The sequence below is a fragment of the Tenrec ecaudatus genome, chromosome 1 (genome assembly GCF_050624435.1).
Source record: "Tenrec ecaudatus isolate mTenEca1 chromosome 1, mTenEca1.hap1, whole genome shotgun sequence".
Lineage (NCBI taxonomy): Eukaryota > Metazoa > Chordata > Mammalia > Afrosoricida > Tenrecidae > Tenrec > Tenrec ecaudatus.
The window spans coordinates 38,657,769-38,677,022 of NC_134530.1; the positions used below are offsets into that span (position 1 = coordinate 38,657,769).

General features: G+C 56.1%; 1 protein-coding gene and 1 pseudogene across 1 annotated transcript in view; both read left to right on the forward strand.

Annotated features, from left to right (window-relative positions):
• KAZN (kazrin, periplakin interacting protein) overlaps nt 1–19,254 on the forward strand; it is a 145,674-nt gene that overhangs the window by 85,027 nt on the left and 41,393 nt on the right. Inside the window, exons 4-8 of the mRNA XM_075550934.1 lie at nt 1,013–1,183; nt 4,299–4,488; nt 6,593–6,723; nt 9,427–9,477; nt 11,641–11,764. Of these exons, the coding sequence (XP_075407049.1) occupies nt 1,013–1,183; nt 4,299–4,488; nt 6,593–6,723; nt 9,427–9,477; nt 11,641–11,764 (667 nt within the window). The remainder of the gene's footprint in view (nt 1–1,012; nt 1,184–4,298; nt 4,489–6,592; nt 6,724–9,426; nt 9,478–11,640; nt 11,765–19,254) is intronic.
• Nucleotides 1,942–2,092, forward strand: LOC142438110 (U4 spliceosomal RNA; annotated as a pseudogene).

The window sequence follows — 19,254 nt, forward strand, 5'->3', positions numbered from 1 at the left end:
GTGCCTTGCCGGCTGGCTTTGTTCAGAGGCAGGCTGGGGGCTGTGCTCATCCCCCACGGGGCTGGGCCGGGCAGTGACCAAGGCCACTGCAGGAACAGGTGCCTCCTCGCTAGACTCCTCATAGCCCCATGACACACACATTTCACCAGCCACAGAACCAAACAGAGAAACAAGGATGGCACCCCAACCTGTAGGAAAGACCTGATTATGCTATAAATCCACCAGAGGTGGTTTGTTATTTGATGGTAAGTTATTGCACGTCAACTCTGCTCCCCAGCTCCCTGGCTGCCTCCCTCCCCTGCCCCGGCCCCTGGGAACCGTGACCCTTTCATCCCTGTGCCGCCTCGTCATCTAGACATTGCATATAAGCAGTGTCTTCGCAGTACGTGTCCTTTGGCGTCTAACTATTTCACTGCAGGAAAATACATGCAACACGTATCCCAGTCCCTAAGCCACCATGCCACCAGGGCTCCCGGCACCTCATCTCCCCCAAACCAAGTCCCTTAATGGCTCATAGTAACCCTGTAGGTTTCTGAGACTCTTTAGGCAGGCAGAAAGCCTTGCCTTTCACCCTGGGAGCAGCTAGAGGGTCCAAACAGCTGACCTCGTGACTAGCAGCCCAAGGCTTAGGTGGAGCTGTATTTGACCTTTTGGGTCCTGGCTATTTTCCCTTGAACCCTAACTTTTGTTGGACCCTGTGTTAATTAATTCCCTTGCCTTATGCAATCTTAGTTTTGCAACAGTGTGAAGCATGCAGCTCCCTCGGTCCATGGAGCGAACAGTGACTGAGCGGCTCCTCCTAACGGCGTGGTGTCCGTCCCATCCCCCCAGCTCGTTGGTGGCCTGCATTCGAGCCCAGGGCTTTCTTCCTGCAGAGCTGGAGCTCCTGGCCATGGCCTGGGGCGTGGGGCTCCCACTCTCGGCCTTCTCTGGGCTGGGGGCCGGGCCCGGCCGGTTCCCCTGGACCATGAGGAGGCCCCTCCCACGGTCACGCGTGGCTCTCCGCCCACAGGAGAGCGAGGACGCCGTCAAAGCCCTGGCCAAGGAGAAGGACCTGCTCGAGCGGGAGAAGTGGGAGCTGCGGCGCCAAGCCAAAGAGGCCACGGACCACGCCACGGCGCTGCGCTCCCAGCTGGACCTCAAGGACAACCGCATGAAGGAGCTGGAGGCCGAGCTGGCCATGGTGAGGGTCCCCGCGGGGCGGCCCAGGATCTGGGAGAAGTGCCCCGACAGCCCCGGTGGGGGCCGACGTGACCCGCGCGTTGATACACAGGAGTCAGGCAGAGCAAGTGTGAGGAGGGTGGGAGCAGCCAGGATGGGGGCCCCCTTTCCACTCCCTCCAGCCCCCTCTGCCCCAGGGGAAGGCCGCCCTTCCTCCTGCTGCCACCCAGGGAGCGCAGGGTTCCGAAAAGTCCACGCACCCCTCTCTACTGTTAACAGAAGAAAAAAGTCCGTGTTTGTTTAACAGACATTGGTTTAGGAAAGGGTTTGGGCCAAAGTGCTTACCTGCTGGTTGCTGGTCCAGTCGCTTCTTCTCATCAGACCTACGGTGGGAGTGTCCTTGTGAATCATCGCAATAGTGCCGTCCCTCCACCTCGTGATGATAGCCAGAGCTAATAATCTGGACTGCCTTATTGATGCACATATGACCTGGGGCCTCTGGCAGGACGGGTCCAGCAGATACTGGCCTCCTGCTGATCTTAGTCAGCCAGGCTTTCTCCCTGGCCACTCCAGAAGTAGCTTGTCTCTTCTCAGCTGTCCCACATCACTCCTCACATCCGCTACAAGTCACAGTCATCAAGATTGCATTAAACAAAGAGCGGGGCTGATCACACCCTCTACTCAGGGCAGGGCTCAGGCCCATCCTCTCCTTGTCCTCCAAAATGGGACGACAGCCACCTGAAGTCAGAATTGTAAATCACATAGGAATTCATATACCGTAGCTTTGCGCAGTGGCAATATCGTAGCCAATGAGGCTTACCCGAAGCACGATTATTGCTAATTGAAAGAAAAAGAATTCATATGCCGTATATACTCATGTACAAGCCGAGTGTTTTCAGCATATTTTTAATGCAGTTTTTGTGGTAAAATTAGGTGCCTTGGCTAATATTTGGGTTGGTTTATACTCAAGTATACATGGTAAGCACAAAGGCCAGAATTATATCACATATAAGGAGCCCTGGTGATGGAGTGGATAAACATTGGTCAGCAATCTGCAAGGTCAGTGAGAAAGACAGGGCTTTCTGCTCCCCAAAAGAGTTACAGTCTCAGAAACCCACAGGAGCAGCTCTGCCTTACCATATAGGCACGCGCAGAATTGGCATCAGCTCCCTAGCAGTGAGGGATTATGACTAGAAAGGCCCTATTAATTTACTGTATCTCCTCAACCTGGAGCTTTTTTGTTTCATCGTCCAGCTTAGCGCTCGAAGGTTACAGGTGATTTCTTTTCTTCCTGGGGGCCTATTTTCAAATGCACCTGCAGTGAAGATCCCCTACTGGAGGAACCAAGACAGAATTACCTCTAAACTAAGACAAACCCCCACAATACTCCAGTCCCCTTGTTTCTGGTTCAGCCGTCCAGGTTGGTGGGAGAACAGCGGCCCAGCACCCAGGAGTTCTGTGTTGATCTCTTCCTGTGTGGCTTTGGGCTGCTCTCTGAACTGCTCTGGGCGTCAGTGCCCTTGACCTGCTAAGGGGAGAGGGAGGGCCCCTTGTCCCACCCACAAAGGGCCTTTGAGGGTTCATTTTGAGGGTGGTCGTGGAGGGACCAGGGAGGAAGCCATTTGGTCTTCCTGCAGAGCGCTGTGCCAATGGGGCAGCCAGAGCTCTTCCCTCTGAGCCTGAGTGCCACCAACTTACAATAGCACGAACCCGGTAGGGCTGTGGTGAGAGTGTCCATGACCAGACACGTGGGCAGTGCCGCTTCATGGGAAGCAATGATGTGTTTCAGGGTCCCATACTTTAGGACCAGGCCACCCAGGGCTGCCTTCTGGTCTCCTTATCCAGTGCTGCTCCCGAGTGGTGAGAGCTGTCACTGCCGGCCTAAGGAAACACCAAGTGTACTTTGAGCCCTTGGGATGCACCCCAAGGAAAATAGCTCTGGCTAACCTCACAGGAGGGTGTGCTGGGAGGAGCTTGCAGGGGGAAGTGAAGGGCCAGGCCCAGAAACCAAAGGAAGCCAGCCCTCCAGCCGGAAGGGTCCACCATGGTTACAGGAGGGTGTGCTGGGAGGAGCATGCAGGGGGAAGTGAAGGGCCAGGCCCAGAAACCAAAGGAAGCCAGCCCTCTACCATGGTCACAGGAGGGTGTGCTGGGAAGTTGAGCTCAAGCCCTTTGTCCTCTGGTGAAGTCAGTTCCCTGCAGGTCTCCAAATGGCCCATTTTGGGTCATATGCTCAGCCCTTACTCAGGGGCCTAGGCGATGGGCCCCGGTGATGACTAATATCTTAGGTGACCCTGAGGTACTGGCCAAGGGACTGAGCAACAACTGTCCTGGCACTGAAGCCATTGGGCAACAGGGTGCCAGGTGAGGGATGAGCAGGTGCTGGCCGGGCTCAGTGCCTGACCTCTGCACGTGACCAGCCAGATGGGCCAGCCCCTCCAGGGAAAGCCCACATTCCCTGCCCACCACACGTCCCTGGAGAGGCTGCCTCCTGACCTCCTGGTTGACCAGGAAGTACCCCGAAGCTCTGAGTTCCAGTTCCCTTTCGTGGGGGGTGAAATTGAGAATAGTTCCCAGGGGCTGAGCAGACCAGGGAGCACCCGTTCTACTTAAGGTCAAAATCAACTTACTTCCATCTCATTTAGTAGACCGGATTAAACCGGAAAACATGCTGTGTGAACTGGCCCAGGTATGAGCAAATGCAGTGCGGGGTGGGGGAGGGTGGACACACCTCTGGCAGCTCCAGGTATTCCCTGGCTTGTTGCTCTTCCCTGCCTGTGTCTTATAAGAGCAGGGCTCAGCTTGGCTTAGGACCCACCCTCGGACCTTTCACATCTCAAAGACCCTGTTTCCAAACCATGAGGATTCAGCAAGTCCCAGTGGTCAGGGCGGCAGCATCCTTTGCTGGAGGGCACCAAAGCGAGGCGCTGCCCCCAGGGGCTGTCCGAGGCTGTTAGTCTGTACATCTGACCTGCTAGCAGCGGCACATGCTCGGCACATGCTCCGGTGCAGGCTCCCTGGGGAGCCCTGCTACATTCGGCTTTCCCGCAGCGATGGTGGGGAGTGGCGCCGCCAGCTGCAGGCCAAGGCGACCCTCGATGACATCTTTCTCCTCCTGACTTCCGGTCTCTCTCCAGGCCAAGCAGTCCCTGGCGACGCTGACCAAGGACGTGCCCAAGCGGCACTCGCTCGCCATGCCGGGCGAGACGGTGCTCAACGGCAACCAGGAGTGGGTGGTGCAGGCGGACCTCCCGCTGACGGCGGCCATCCGGCAGAGCCAGCAGACACTCTACCACTCCCACCCGCCCCACCCCGCCGACCGGCAAGGTGAGCCTGGCCCCGGCCCGCCCCGCCCGCCCTTGCAGTGGGTGGGCTTGGGGCTCACGGAGCTGCGTCTGGGGTGGGTCCACAACCCCGAAGCACCCTGAGGTCCAAGCAGTATCGGACCCTCCCTCCCTCTGTACTGCCTCGCTAATGCCTCTTGACCGCAGCTTAGTCTGTCTCCGTCCACAAGGCAGCAAACTGGGCCCCAGCAGCTGCAGGCTTTTCACGTCTTGGACAGCATCGGTCTTGAGCAAGGAAAGATGCCTCTTCTTCCAGTGCCCAAAACAAATCCCAGAGAAGGACTGATTGGCTTTGCCTGGGTCACCCGCCCACACCCAGACCAATCAGCAGGTTCCCTTCTTGGCTAGCCTGGGTAACACGGGCTCCTTGGGCTTGTGAAGCCGCTGAGCTTCGTCCAGTCACAGTGTAGAGGCAGGGCAGGCGAAGGGTCCCAGGTATTGGCTCCTGAGCCGCAGCTGGCCCCACCGCCCTCATGGACTCATTATACTCAGGCAGCCGGCCCGGGTGTGTCCCTTGGTCCTGCTGTGGGGCTGTCATAGGCACTGCACACTCGCCTGGTTAGTCCGAGCGGTGTGGTGGGCACCACTGTCAACCCCATTTCATAACTAGCAGACTGGGAGGGAGGCAGGTGTCCAAGGCCACGCAGCCTGTCCCCAAACTCACATCGGAGCCGAGTTACTGATTCAGAGCCAATGTCCCTCCAGCCACCACCTCCCTACTAGACAGTAGCCAACGCACTGGCGTTGAGACCACACCTTCTGGGCTGTCACCTGGCCTGCTTGCATGCTGCCTGCAGACCCAGGCCCGAGAGCGGCCTGTGGGTGCCTTGGCAGGGTCTGTGGGCATCTTGGCAGGGCCTGCGGGCTGCGGCGTCTGAGCCGAGCCTTCCAGAGCAGCTGCCCTGAGCTGGGTACTCAGCTCTGAGGTTACCACATGGCTAAGACACCCAGTGTGTCAGTGTGCAGACACCAACACACACATACCCATGCACACGGAGCATGATCTTGGTGGCTTCTAGAAATAAACAGCAGAGTCATCCTGGGTGGGCAGGCCTCTCAAGCAAGCCTGGGCCAGGCGGTGGACGGAAGTGTGTCTGCCAGCAACATGGGCGACCACACTCCTGTGGGCACCAGTCCACCGGGGGTTGTGTTATGAAACCGTTATCAGGACACTCCGGGCCCGCCACGTGGAGTGGATTCTGACTCACACGGGCCGGTGGAGGGTTTCCGAGGCTGTGTATCTCTATCAGAGCAGACAGCTTTGACCTGCGCCCGATTATCATGGTAGGAAGTGCCTGAAGCCAGTCACTCAGCAACACAGCCGCAGAGATGAGCAAGGACCAGGGGAGCCAGCCAGTTGAGAAGAGGATGTGCCTGGGGTGGACAGAGAGCTTTCCTGTCAGCCGGCACCTCCTAAGCTGTGAGGACCTGAGTCTGGCTCTCAGGTCACACTCTCAGTATCTCAGGCAGGACTAGCTCGCTAAGACAGGCTTGGAAAGGGACTGAGAAGGAAAGAGGTGGCGGGTCAGGCAATGCCAGGCCAATGGGACTCAAGGACAGTGACCAGGGACAAGGCTGAGCAGGTGGCAGGGCTAGGTCACATTCAGCCTCAGAAGCCCAGGGAGGTGTGTCCCAGAGTGGTCAGGCTGTGGCTTTTGCCACTGAGTGAAGAGTGGCCTTGAAGGACCTGAGGGGGGGGGTGGGAAGGGGAGGCAGGAGGGGCTTGGTCTTGGGGGTTCTGCTGGTGGCTGGGAGAAGGAGGCAGTGGTGGTGGGGCATCGAGGATGGGACACTGGTGTTGCCAGTCTAGAGAAGATTCTGGGAGAGTGCAGCAGTGGTGAAACAAGTCACAGAGGGAGCTGCAAACTTTGGCATCTTCCCCTTCACCTGATGAGGAGGGTCTCCCAGGCAGCTCCAGAGGGGCGTGGGAGGTTTTCCCAGCAGCTGTTCTGTGATGACTTGGGGCAGGAAGATAGCAGGGAGGGGTGGGGGAGTCCCTTGTCTGCTCTGTGTCCCATCTGGAGAATGGGTGCATTGGGCAAGAACATCCCCACCACCCTGCCTTACCAGCTGCCTCTGCTCCCCAGCGGTCAGAGTGAGCCCGTGCCACTCCCGGCAGCCCTCTGTCATCTCCGACGCATCTGCCGCTGAAGGTGACCGGTCATCCACACCGAGCGACATCAACTCCCCAAGACACCGGACGCATTCCCTCTGCAACGTAAGGCCAGCAGCCGCAGGGCGGCCCAGAGCCCTGCCCAGAGCCCAAGGGGGGAGGGGGCAGGGGTCCAGACATACCGATGTTTCCTCTCGCCCCCCAGGGAGCACTCTGGCGAATGCATTTCCTGTTGTGTTGTTTCCGTTGCAAGAAGCGATGGAGGTGGGGCGAGAAGGCCATGAGGCCCATTTGCTCCCTGTGTCCAGGAGGGCAAGGACAATCGAGACACGTGCCCCGTATCCCAGAGGAAGGCAGGCCAGGCTCGGCGGCCACAGGGTCCGTGCAGTCCAGGACTCTGCCTCTGGGCAGCATGCCTGGGGCACTGGGCTTCTCCTGCCGAGCAGTCCGCCCAGCAGCTCATGGTTGTGACAGCAAGCATCCCCTCATTGCCCTGTTGGGCCAGCTCACAGTGCTTCATCGGGAACAGAGCGGGCTCCCAGCTCTCCGTAGATGGGTTCTGTTTGTAAACTTGGGGTCAGGACTAAAGACTGAGCTCCATTTGTCACATCGGTGCCATCGGCCGTCTTCCTTCCCCCATCTCAACAGGTGTGCACACACCTAAGTCAGAAAGAACACCCCAAAAGCTCCAGGTAACCCTCTGCTGACCTGGCACCAACAGGAACAGCCTGGCCTGGCCTAAGGCCCTCCCAACTCACTAGTGCTCTGGTCGCTAATGTAAAACAGAAGTGGGGTCTCAGCACAGAGGGGTTGGAGAAAGTGGCTCCACACTGGCCCAAGTAACACACACTTTGCTTCTCCTTAGCATTAAGCCTGCAATTCTAGTAAGTAACCACCAGGGGGCGGTTCCCTAGTAGGGATTTACCCTTCCCACTTAATTTTAGGATTCTGGAGACGTAGCGCATTCATGAATCTATTCTAATTTTATGAAATGGCCCTTAGCCGTATTTGCTTTGCTTATTTATACAATACTTCCAGATTTTATATTGGGCTCCAGCTACCGAGAGGCCCGCCCCAAGGAAGGAGTGCAGGGGTGGGTGAGGCATCACAGGACGGTGTAAGCACCCCGAGGCTGCACAGGAAGCCCTGGGTCAGGGTGTGGAACCACGGTTTTGTACCCAGTAATTGATCATAATGAAGGGCTCCCCACCAGATACTGAAGACAAAGAGACAGAGTAGGGTTAGGACTTCAAATACAAGAAAGGCTTTTCAAAAAAAAACAAAAACTCAGTGAACGCTGCTTTACTAGCCAGTGAAAGAAAACAATGGAGATGAAAAGAGATGAGCCTCTGAGTTCAAAAGAGACAGAGTCACTGTGATTTGCTGCTGATGTGATCCTCCCCTGGGGAAACTCAGGAGAATAGGCTGAAATGCTGTTAGGGCTCGTGGTAAGGGAGCACATAATGGTGCCTGTTGGAAATCAATTTATTCACATCAGTAATGTGCCTATGTACGAGTAATAATAGCGGGGACGTTTTCAGCCCACAGTCCAGGGGGAAAAGACCAATAGCAAAATCATTACAACCAAGCAGAAAGAAGTCCCTGGGCCTGGTGAAATGGAAGCAGAGCCCAAGGGGGGTGGGAGTGGGTGAGATCACCTGTAGGAGATCCCTGCTCAGGGAGTGCTGCCTGGGATTCTTTTACCTGGGCTTTAAGGAATCCATGGATTCACCCCCTGTCCCCAGGGGAGGCTGTGTGCCACAAAAATTGGCAGGACCAGTGTCAGGACAGAGGCCCATACGAGGACTTCGGGCAGCCTCTCTGGCTCTAAGGAAGTGATGTTGAGGGCCAATAGTGGCCCTCGTTCCCCACTGTGGAGTGGAGAACCCCGCCTGTGGCCAGATACCCCATTGCACTGTACACCCCCTGGCTGAGACCACCTCCCGAGACCACACCCTGTCCTCATTGGCTGCGCTGACCGCCGGAATCTCTTCTGCAGAAAGGGATATCTGAAGGCCTCCTAAATTGCATTTGGCCCAGGCCTAACCTCTGTCCAACTTGGCCTTGGCACGTGCCTGCTGCTAGCATTGTCAGGTCCAGCACGTTGATGTTCAGTAAGCGGCCACGCTGCCAGGAAGCAGGTGCTTAGATAAGCCTGTCGTCTGCACACCAGCCTCATTCTCTTCTTACCCATAGATTTAGCAAAGATGGTCCTGGTCAGAGCAGAGCTCTCTTAGCTGCCCACAGAATGGGTTCTATTGGCAAAGCAGACATCGTGAAGCCAGGCTCAGGAGCTCCTGCTTGCCCCCTTTCTCCCCCCAACACACACACACACAAAATCAGGAATCCTCCTCTTGCTCGTAGGGGATCCTCTTGGGGTCTGTTCCTGGCCTGGAATCCTTTAGCTCAGTCCAGTGCTGTGCTGTGTCCACATTAACTAGACATCTTTATGAAAAGCACAAGCCAAACCTGCCTCCAGGTACTGTCGAGATGGACCAGCAGAGACAAGATGTCTGAAGTCGGTGAATGCCTGCTTGGCTGGTCAGAGGGTGTCCGGCTTCCAGAGCAGGACCCTAGGACCTCTGACCAGAACCTGGCATCCAGGTGGCAGCATCTCAGTCAGCCTGGCTCCATCACTGAGCTCCCTGGAAGTGTCTGCTGTAGGCGGTGGGAGATGGGTTCCCCACTAAAGAGATAGGGTGGCCTGAGGGGCAGCTGCCTTCCACTGAAGGCCCAGCCGCACGGGCTACCTCTGCACCGCGTGACCTGGCGTTCTGTTGTTTCATCGTCCTCTCCTTTTGGCTACAGGGCGACAGTCCCGGCCCAGTTCAGAAGAACCTGCACAACCCCATTGTACAGGTAAGTGTGCCCCCACCCCACGCCGCCAGCCCAGCACCACCTGTGATCCATGAGCCCTTGGCCACCCCCCTGCCATCCTCAGGCCCCTCGGCACAGGGAGGGGCAGCTTCGGGCTGAGTCAGGTGTAGACTGGTGGCTGAGACCTACTAGGTGCTCCCAGCTTCTATCTGCTGCCCTGTGCACAGTGAGCATTTTCTAGCAGCTACATTGTGAAATTATCATTTCGAGGCTGATGACCCGGGTGGTGGGCTCTTGGGGACCCTTCCTGCTGGAAGATTTTATTGATCTCTATTATTTATTCAACATTATGTCATCAATGAGGGGGCTGCGGGGAAGACCATCCCTCTTGTCCAAGCTTCCCACCTTCCTGTTTGCATGCTGCCTGTGTGCACCGTGGTCTTCTCAGAGCAGCGCCTGGGGGTCGCTTAAGAATGATGTTTGGACAGGGAATCCAGGGAGGATGATCCCCTCAGGACCAGGGGTGTCAGTGGCAATACTCGGGGGGCAGAAGGAGGGTGGGTTGGAAAGGGGGAACCGATTTCAAGGATCTACATGTAACCTCCTCCCTGGGGGAAGGACAACAGAAAAGTGGGTGAAGGGAGACATCGGACAGGGCAAGACATGACAAAATAATAATTTATAAATTATCAAGGGCCCATGAGGGAACGGGGAGTGGGGAGGGAGGGGAAACATTGAGGACCTGATGCCAGGGGCTTAAGTGGAGAGCAAATGCTTTGAGAATGATGAGGGCAATGAATGTACAAATGTGCTTCATACAATTGATGTATGTAAGGATTGTGATAAGAGTTGTATGAGCCCCTAATAAAACCATTTAAAAAAAAAAGAATGGGGAGGGCTTCATCTAGTCTACCCCCCACCTCTTTCATGGGTAACGCCACCTTATGTCTTGGTGTAAAGCACTGACAGTTTCTAACTGTGGTCCTAGCAGCCACCACCCCATAGACCCAGAGTCACCCTGGCTGTGACAGGAGGGCAGAGCAGTGTCCCTGTTACCCTCCCCGTTTCTGAGAATCTGGAGGATCTTTAGGATCCAACCCCACATGTAGAGATGTAACTAGGCCAAGGTGCCTACCCCACCATGTCCAGCCTTGCCCTTGGCTGAGACGAAGCTCCAGTGCCCTCTCACGGTCCAGACCAGGGGTTGGAAACTGCAGCCCCAAAGCCTAGGCAGCAGCTCATTCAGAGCCCGTGCATGGCTCTGAAGCAAGACTGAAAGTGAAATTAAAGCGATTATTCCGAGAGCAGGGGTTTCATTTATTTTGTAGAAATGCATTTATATTGCCCCCAAGTAATTTTTAAAACGCTGGGAGGGGCAAGATTGACTCTTCTATCTCATGAGTTTGCCAACCACTGGTCCGGACCCACCTCGCCCTCTTTTAACCCTGGTCTCGCTGCAGACAGGGCCGGGGCGGCCCCTCCAACCCCGTGGTACTCTCGCGTCAGGCTCAGTCACATGCAGGGTGGTACGCCGTGCTCCTGCACAGCCCTGTACTGACACAGCGAAATTGTGTTTCAATAAAAATCTTGTTGCTCTTGCCTGCTGTGAGTCGGCCCCACCCCACCCCACCCCCCTCAAGCATGACCCCAGGCACAGTGACCCAGCACTGCCCGGTCTGCACCACTCCCCTGATGGGCTGATGTTCAGAGTTGGCCTCCATTGGGTTTCGCTGGCTGAGAACAGCCAGGCCTCTCTCCATTCACCCTTGGTACCAGGTGCTTATGACGGGCCAGGGCTGCTCTGTGCACCTGTCCTCCCTGGCTGGCACCAAGCAGGTACACACCTGGGCTGGCGGTTCAAGGCCACCCAGGGCATCACAGAAGGAAGGCCTGGCTGTCATCTCCCTAAACTCCGCAACAGAAAACCCTGGCCAGGGTCAGCCGATGCGAGCGGCCTGATGGCAGGGTTCAAGTTGGTTGGCTGGTTTAGTGATTTCATGCCAGGCCTGGGTAGACCCTGTTGCCCCGGGGAGGGAGCTCTGCCCCTGGCCCGGGTTCCCCTGTCTAGAGAGGAGCAGGCCTGATCTGCGGGCTTGGAGCTGGGAGAGGCCAGCCTGCTGGCCCGGCCCGGCCCTGCCCCCAACTAAAGCCTCCTTTGTTCCTCTTCCTCTCTGCCGCTCTGCGCCCACCCGACCGACCCTTCAGTCACTAGAAGACCTTGAAGACCAAAAACGGAAAAAGAAGAAGGAGAAGATGGGATTCGGCTCCATCTCCCGCGTCTTCGCCAGAGGGAAGCAGCGGAAGTCCCTCGACCCCGGCCTCTTTGATGGTACCACCCCTGATTATTACATAGAGGAGGACGCAGACTGGTGATAGCCGCCTCCCTGCGCCCGCCGCCCGACGGGCGTCTGTGCGCGTGACTGCGTGTGTGCCTGTGTGCGTGCGTGGGGCTGTGTGGCTGGGCGCGCTGGGGGCGGGGCCGTCGTGGGTGCTGGGTGTGGGCAGGCACCGCGGACAAGGGAAACCCTGCGTGTGAACCCCGTCCTGTGCGTCGCCACCTCTGTAATTGATGTACATACTGCAAACCGTGTGTGAACATGTCAATCTCTGTTGTCTTCGGAGCGATGCCGTTGTATTGTTAAGCCGGACTTTGTTTTTGTTGCGTTTTTTCAATGTTTGGGTTTTTGTTGGGGTTCCCCCCCCCCACTTCTTTATGTTTGGTTTGTTGGGTTTCGTTTATTTTGTTTGTTTTTGTTTCTCCCGTCCCCACCTCCTTTTTATGAAACTTGAAAACTTGAAGGACTGCTGTGTATTTGTAAATAACAGAGACGATTGTGCACTCCCTGCTTGTTAACGCCCCTCTGAAGCCGACCCAGAGCCCGGCTCCCCCAGGATGGGGTCTGTTTTCCATTTGCTCCCCGCTCCCGCTGGCCCTCCCGTGTGAATGTGTGGGACCAACTCCTGTTCTCGGGGTGTGCCCGAGGCTCTTTGGACACAGAACGCCCCTGTCGCCAGGGTAAGGTCAACTCTCCGCCGAGCCCCCCTCGAGCCCGGACAAGGGGCCTGGCTGGGTTTGGCATGAGGTCCAGTGGGCTTTCTGAGCGGCCTGCAGGATCTCATGTTGCTTTGCCGTTTTTCCTCTCATAAGGAAAACAAAAATCGTTTCATTTAATTTTTTTGCACAAAGTCAGAAAGCGAGGCCTATTGAGATTACCGCATCGCTGTCGGAATGGTGGTCTCTCCACAAGGTGGGCGGGAGGCAGGGGTCACTGTTGACACCATGTCTGCACTGTTACCAGGCTACTGCCAACCTGGGCAAGGTGGGGTGTAGGCTGGCCAGAACCCAGGGACCCCTGGATCTCAGAGCTTGCCCTTCTTCTACCCCTTGGCCCTCTGCCCCCACCCTGGCCCCGCATGGCAATCAATACTGGCTTCCTCCGCCTCCCACACCTCTCCGGGCTGACTCTGCTTCTTGCTTACAGCACAGGGTTTTCAGCTGTGGCCATCTTGTCACAAGTCTGGGAGGGGGGAGGGGGAAGGCAGGGGAGATAGCCAGCCACTCACCCACACAGCCCTCCCTGCCGGCTCTTGCTCACCCTCATCCATCAGGAAAGAAGATGAGGAGCAGGGAATGTCTTGGGGACATAGAGTCCCAGAACTTAGGCCCTCTCCCCTCCCCATTCCGGTGGCAGTGCCTAGTCTTTCTCGGGGTCCCTGTGGCCATGTCACAGGGGCCTGAGCCCACGAACCCCAGAAGATCAGGGTTGCCAGGAGCAGGTGAGGGAACAGCCTACAAATTCATGCTGGATAGTGGGGTCCACCTTAAACCATACCCCTAGGCCCACCCAAGGCCTAGCCCCTGCCCTACCCCACCTCCTTTTCTTTCACCTTCTGTTCTCCTTTAACCGCTGACAGCTCCAAGCACAATGCCCTCTAGACAACAGGAATTGCGCTTTCTGCTAACAGTCACATTGTCGGCTCTTAAAAAGCAAGCCAGGCCCTCACAGCCCACTGGGGTATCAGCCAGAGAAGCTAAGCGCCTTGATCCGAAGCCTCTGGAACTAAAGGAAAAGGCCCAGTCAGCTGCTCTCCTCCTTCCCGCCGAGTCTAGGGCTGGGAAGAAGTAAGCAGGGCATCTGGGCAGCAAGCGAGCACCCGCGCCTGTGCTTGGCCAGAGCTGGAGGCTTGCTCTCAGAGAAGGGATTTTAGGCCAGGTTTTTGCTCCCTTTGTGATTTCTTTTCTTTTCTGCTTTTGTTTTTCCTTTGCCTCTGATGAAATGAGATCCCAGCCACTCCCAGTAATGATTCAGTAGTTCCTTTCCATTTCAGGTTTGTTTTTTTGGTAAATTAGGAGATCATTCTAAAAGTGACTAAGGATGATTTATTTCAGAGAACTACGTCAAATAGCGAATGAGTTATGGGTACCTTTAGATGAAAGTAACCTTTCCTGTGGGAAAGGTTTCTCGAAGGCATGGATGCAAATATAAACTATTAAAAAAATCTAAATAAAGCTTATTTTAAAATATTGCCGAATTCTATCTTATTTGATTGCTTCTATTTGGCTCCGGGTGGGAGGCTGCAGCTGGCTCCTTGGAACTCCCGGGCCGGGGCTGCGGGGGCCAAGGAAAGCTGGCTGGATGCTGGGCGTGTGAGGGGCCAAGACCGGGCCAGGTGGCCTCCAGGAAACAGCTTGTGTCTGCCACCCAGACCATAATTTCGAGGTGTCACCAGCCTCCAGAGGGGCCCTGTCCTACGGCACCACCTCCCTCTGGCCCTGGAGCCCTGCGTTTCTGGACCTGAGCGCCCCCAGTCAGCTTTCTTCTGCTTCCTTCTCCCCCATCGCTCATTCCAAAGGGCCTGAGTTCCGGGCCTGCTGCTTCCTGCAGAGCTAGGGTCCCGGGGCTTCTTGAAGTCAGGGTGTGCCAGGCAGTCCCCGCAGACATAATGCCCGGAGTTTCCCCAGGGAGAGCCAAAGTGCTGTCAGTAAAGAGGCCGATCAGACAACGACCAACTTAAAAAAAAATTCTCCCCAGCCATAAGATGGAGGGGAGACCAGACTTTCTTCTTCCCAGGAATCTCAGCTGGGAAACGCACAAAGCAAGGTGATACGTGCATGTTCCCTGTACCAAGGAAGCTTGCATGGACCCGGTCAGTAAGGAAGCAGAGGGATACTTACGATCCTGGGAGGTCAGGAAGGCTTGGAGCTGTGAGGGACTGAGCTGCCGCCTGTACTTAATCAGTGCTACCTGCCCGGAGCCTCACCAAGGGAGTAGTGACATGTGTGTTGGGCCACTTGCCCGCCCACCTGAATTACCATCCACAGGTCTCAATCGGCCACATTAGAATCACCTGAGGGAGGAGCTTTCAGGAAAAAATCCTGATGCTCTGGCCCTACTCTGAGTCAGTGTGGCACCTCCTCTGGTGATCCTAATGCACAGCCAGCATTGAGAACTGCCCGCTGGCCCAAGGACAGCAAACCCCCTAGCATGGAAGCCATTGCTTCCTTCACCCTGGCCTAGGCAGACATCACGAATCAATTGAAGAGCCCTTCCCCATCCCAAAGTGGCCTCTGGTTTCTTCACTTTCCAGTCCTTCAGACAGGCACTACCAATCAACTGCCGACTTACCATCCCAAACTAGCCAGCCCAGCCTCTCCCACTAGACAGGTGGGGAGAACTTTGGCTCTGGTCCTAACTAGGCCACTGTGGTCAACTCCGTCTTGACTCACAGTGGTCCTGCAGGACAGAGAAGAGCTGCCTCCTCAGGTTTCCAAGGCAGAGACACTTTAGAAAAGCAGAAACCTGCCACCACGTTCTCCTGCACCCTGGCTGGTGGGTTCGAACCCCCGGCCTTTTGGTGAGCAGCTGAGCCTCTCAAACCACTGTGCCACTAAGTGTCCTCCTAAAATCCTGTGAGCTTCTCAAGGACCAGGCCACATCTTACTCGGGTCACTGCAGCTCTACACCAAAGTCACCCCAGCGCCTTGGTCACCTGCATCTTCTCTGAGCCTGCGCCACCAGTGGTCTGCCTGGAGGTGCCCCCTATGGTCAGTAATAGGTGGAGGGCTGCCCAGGGCACTCGGGGCCAGCGTCCAGTTGTGTAGGCTGTGTACTACATGACTCCAGAAAGCACTGCCCTCGAGCTGTGCTGTGCACACTGACTGTGCCCAGTGGGCCTTCTCCATGCCCTCCCCTCCGTGCCAGCAGGCTCGCCTGGGCGTAACCACAGTAATACTGTCGTAACAAGAATAATACCATCTAACAGTCCTTAACCACTTACCATGACCCATGCTGCGCACCTGACACGCATTAATCCAGGTAACCCTCCTACCATCTGTGTCATCGAGAAGACGGGGTAGTGAGTCGGCCAGCTTCCCGGGGCTGCTGAACAGTAGAATGGACTTTAAACCTCTGGGGTCTGGCAGCACAATATATGCTCTCAGCCACCACCCTATCTAAGCCAGTGGGTCTCAACCTGTGGGTTACAACCCCTTTGGGGGTCGAACGACCCTTTCACAGGGGTCGCCCGGGTCATAACAGTAGCAAAACGACAATGATGAAGTAGCAATGAAAATAATTTTATGGTTGAGGGGGTCACCACAACATGAGGAAGTTTATTAAAGGGTCCCAGCATTAGGAAGGTTGAGAACAACTGATCTAGGCAGTGGGGCCTGGGCCTAAGCATTGGGAGGGGCACCTGCTCACTGATGGGCATCTTCTAAAGACTCCCACCCGCCCCTCAGTTGCCTATCATTTGGAGCTGGCATCCAAGGCACAGTCTCTTGATTTGGTGACTGGGCCGATTTTTGTCTGCCTGGCCCTCTGGGTTCAGAGAGGAGCTGGTGGGAGGAGCAGTAGAAACGGGCTAGGCTGAGTCCTGGCCCCACGCTGCTTCATGGCACTGTGGTCGAACCCCCTGTTCTACCCCAGCATCCTGGGGCCTAGCTGCACCCCAATCGGGGGAAGGGGGTTGGCATTCCTCCCGGACATAGGAGGACCCTGAGCTGTTGGGCTGCTTGGCTCAGTCAGCCTGGGCTCCTTGAGGATCCAGTTGTAGTAAGCTTGAACCGTGGAGGGGCCAACAAGCAATAAAACCATCCTGCACGTTTCCCCAGAAAAATGGCGCCAGGACCAACCACAGATGCCCCTAGCCCAGCCCATCTGCTCGGAATAATTGGGGCTCCAGCATTTTCAGCCCTGGTCACAGAGAACATGCTATGGTCCCTGACCTCCCACCCACTCCCGTGGTTCAATGGGCAGCCAGCTTGGTGAGGATGAAGAAACAAGGGGGAGATTTCGTAATGAGTGTATTCTTTATCTTATAGAAGGCTGGTCCTTTTGTATTATAAAATCACGCCCAGTGAACTGAAAAATAACCTTGGTGTGCTATTAGGCGAGCTGCCCTTGACTTTGATGCTAGAAGCTACTTAATCACAACCTCACGAACAACACCTGCCCAGTGAGTGCCCCTCTGCGGGCAGATTGGGGTGTGCGGGCCAGCTGTGACTCTGGGATGGCAGCTGGGGGTGTGTCTGCTTCCAACCTGAACCACAGCCGCAAGCCGCCGTAACGCCCAGCAGCAGGGAAGAAAACACGGCAAGCCAGCCTGCCACCTGCGTCCCTGTGGGGCCCTGCCACACCCCCAGCAAACGGAGAACGACATCGAAGAAGATGCGGCTGTAAGAAGCAAACACAGCAGCAACTGAAAACCTTGACCACCACCCCACCCCACCCCCGAGCCCAGCCCCCCATCCCACCCCGAATGGCAGGGCTTCCCAAGTGCCCAGTGGGAGAACGGAATCAGCTCTTGGAAGATATGGACATTTATGAGTTTCTGGTTCGGGAGTCCTTCCCCGAGTTCTTGATTGGTTGCCAGGAACTCACTCAAAACTCACTGCCATCAAGTTGACACTGACTCAGCGACCCTATGGACAGAGTAGAACTGCCCACAAGACTCTACGTCTTTACAAAGGTAGAAAGCCTCATCTTTTTCCTGTGGAGCAGCTGGTGGTCTCAAACTGCTGACCTTATGATTAGCAGCCCAGTGTTTAACCCACTACGCCATCAGTGTTCTGCAGGTGCCCGGAAGGAGCAGTAAAATGCCCCAAAGCCAGAATATCTCCCACATTACATGCCATCCATCAAGAAACACCCCACAAAAAAGAAGGGTTTGCCCTTGGGGATTTGTCTGGCCCCATCTGGGGAATGCCACAGCCAAGCCTGAATCACTGTGCCCAGCCCTGGCCCTGCAGCCAATTTCAAGCTAGTTGTTTAACCTTTGGGCCTCAACGTCCTCCTCTGTAAAATGGGTGTGATAATCTCCCCGCTGTTTGTAGGCTCAGAGATGGGAGCTGGAGGTGTTTGGCTGGCCCATGATTTGGGTGGTCCTTAGCTTTTAACAAGTGAGCTTCAGTCCAGCCGGATGGGGAAGGACATGAACACAGCAGGGCACAGGTCCTGAGCACAGAGGGGACTCAATCCACACTTGTCCCTGGGTATAAAATCAGCGTATTGGGCTGGTGTGAGCCTGGCGTCTATGAGCACCGAATTCAGTTCCGTGTTCCTTTGTGGGAGAATCCAGGCTTCTCTGCCTTAGAGCAGGGAGGGTCAAGTTCTCTCAGAGTCCAGCTAGGCGCATGCTGCTGGGCGTTTGCAAGCTCTCGGCACCCACCGTGCCGAGCTCCGCACCCTAGTGGCCTGGCGGGTTACATGGTGCCTACCAACTGAAAGGTCAGTAGCTGGAAACCACCAGCTGCTCCACAGGAGAAAGACGAGGCTTTCTACTCCCATAAAAAGTTGCAGTGTCAGGAATCCACAGGGGCAGTTCTGCTCAGTCCTAGAGGCTCGTGGTGAGCCAGAGTCCACTCGAGGGCAGTGAGTTTGGAGTCGGGGGAAGGCTCTTTGCAGATAACCACTCATTCAATTTTTCCAACAACCTTTCCAGAGAAATGCTACTTTTTACCAGCCCCGTTGTACAGATGAGTAAACCCAGCCACAGACAGGTGAGCTCCTGCCCAAAGTCATGCCGCTAGAAGAAGCAGAACCAGGAGGACTCCAGCATTCTGGCTCTCCTACCCATGGCCTCGTGTGATGCTGTCTCTCTTCAGAGACAGTTGATCAACAGAGTGCAACCAGCTCTCTGGGGCTCAGTTTGCCTCAAGATAGAAGGAAAAGTGTTGAGTCAGTGGGGGCTTTGGAACTGTGTCCCATGAAACCCAGCTGGGCTCCTGAGAGGAGCTTCAGGGGCTGCCGTGGCTGCTGCAGAACTAGCAGGCGGCCTCTAGCCAGAAGCTCCACTCTCTCCCCCACACAGTGACCTCCATACGAGAGCCCACAGGCCAGGCCTGATAGGAAGCAGGGGGTAGAGGGGGGATAGAGGCCCTGCAGGAGACCAGTATTTGTCAAAGGGGACTTGTCACAGAGCTTACAGACTCCCAGCCCTCATTGCACCCCTGTGGGGTCTGGTGGTCTAGGGGTGAGGCTCTGAGCTCTGCATGTTGAAGTGGCACCCCAAGGTGGGAGCCGTCACGGGTAGGCCAAGGGTGGCTCATCCTGCCTGTGTGTTCCCGTGCAGACTTGGCATTGGGAAGCGTCCCCATGGAGAGGGAGACCCATACGGGGAGTATGGGCCAGCCCCAGAGCTCCCAGCAAGCAGAAGCCACACCCAGAGAAGGGCCCAGGCTGCCCAAATGCCAGCTCCTGGGTCCTGCTCCATCTGCACAGTGACAGGGTCCCCCAAATCTCACCAGCCCCAAAAGGGTCCCTGAGAGGCCCTGACTTGCCTAGAGGCCGTAGGGATTGGCAAGATTGGGACCCTGTT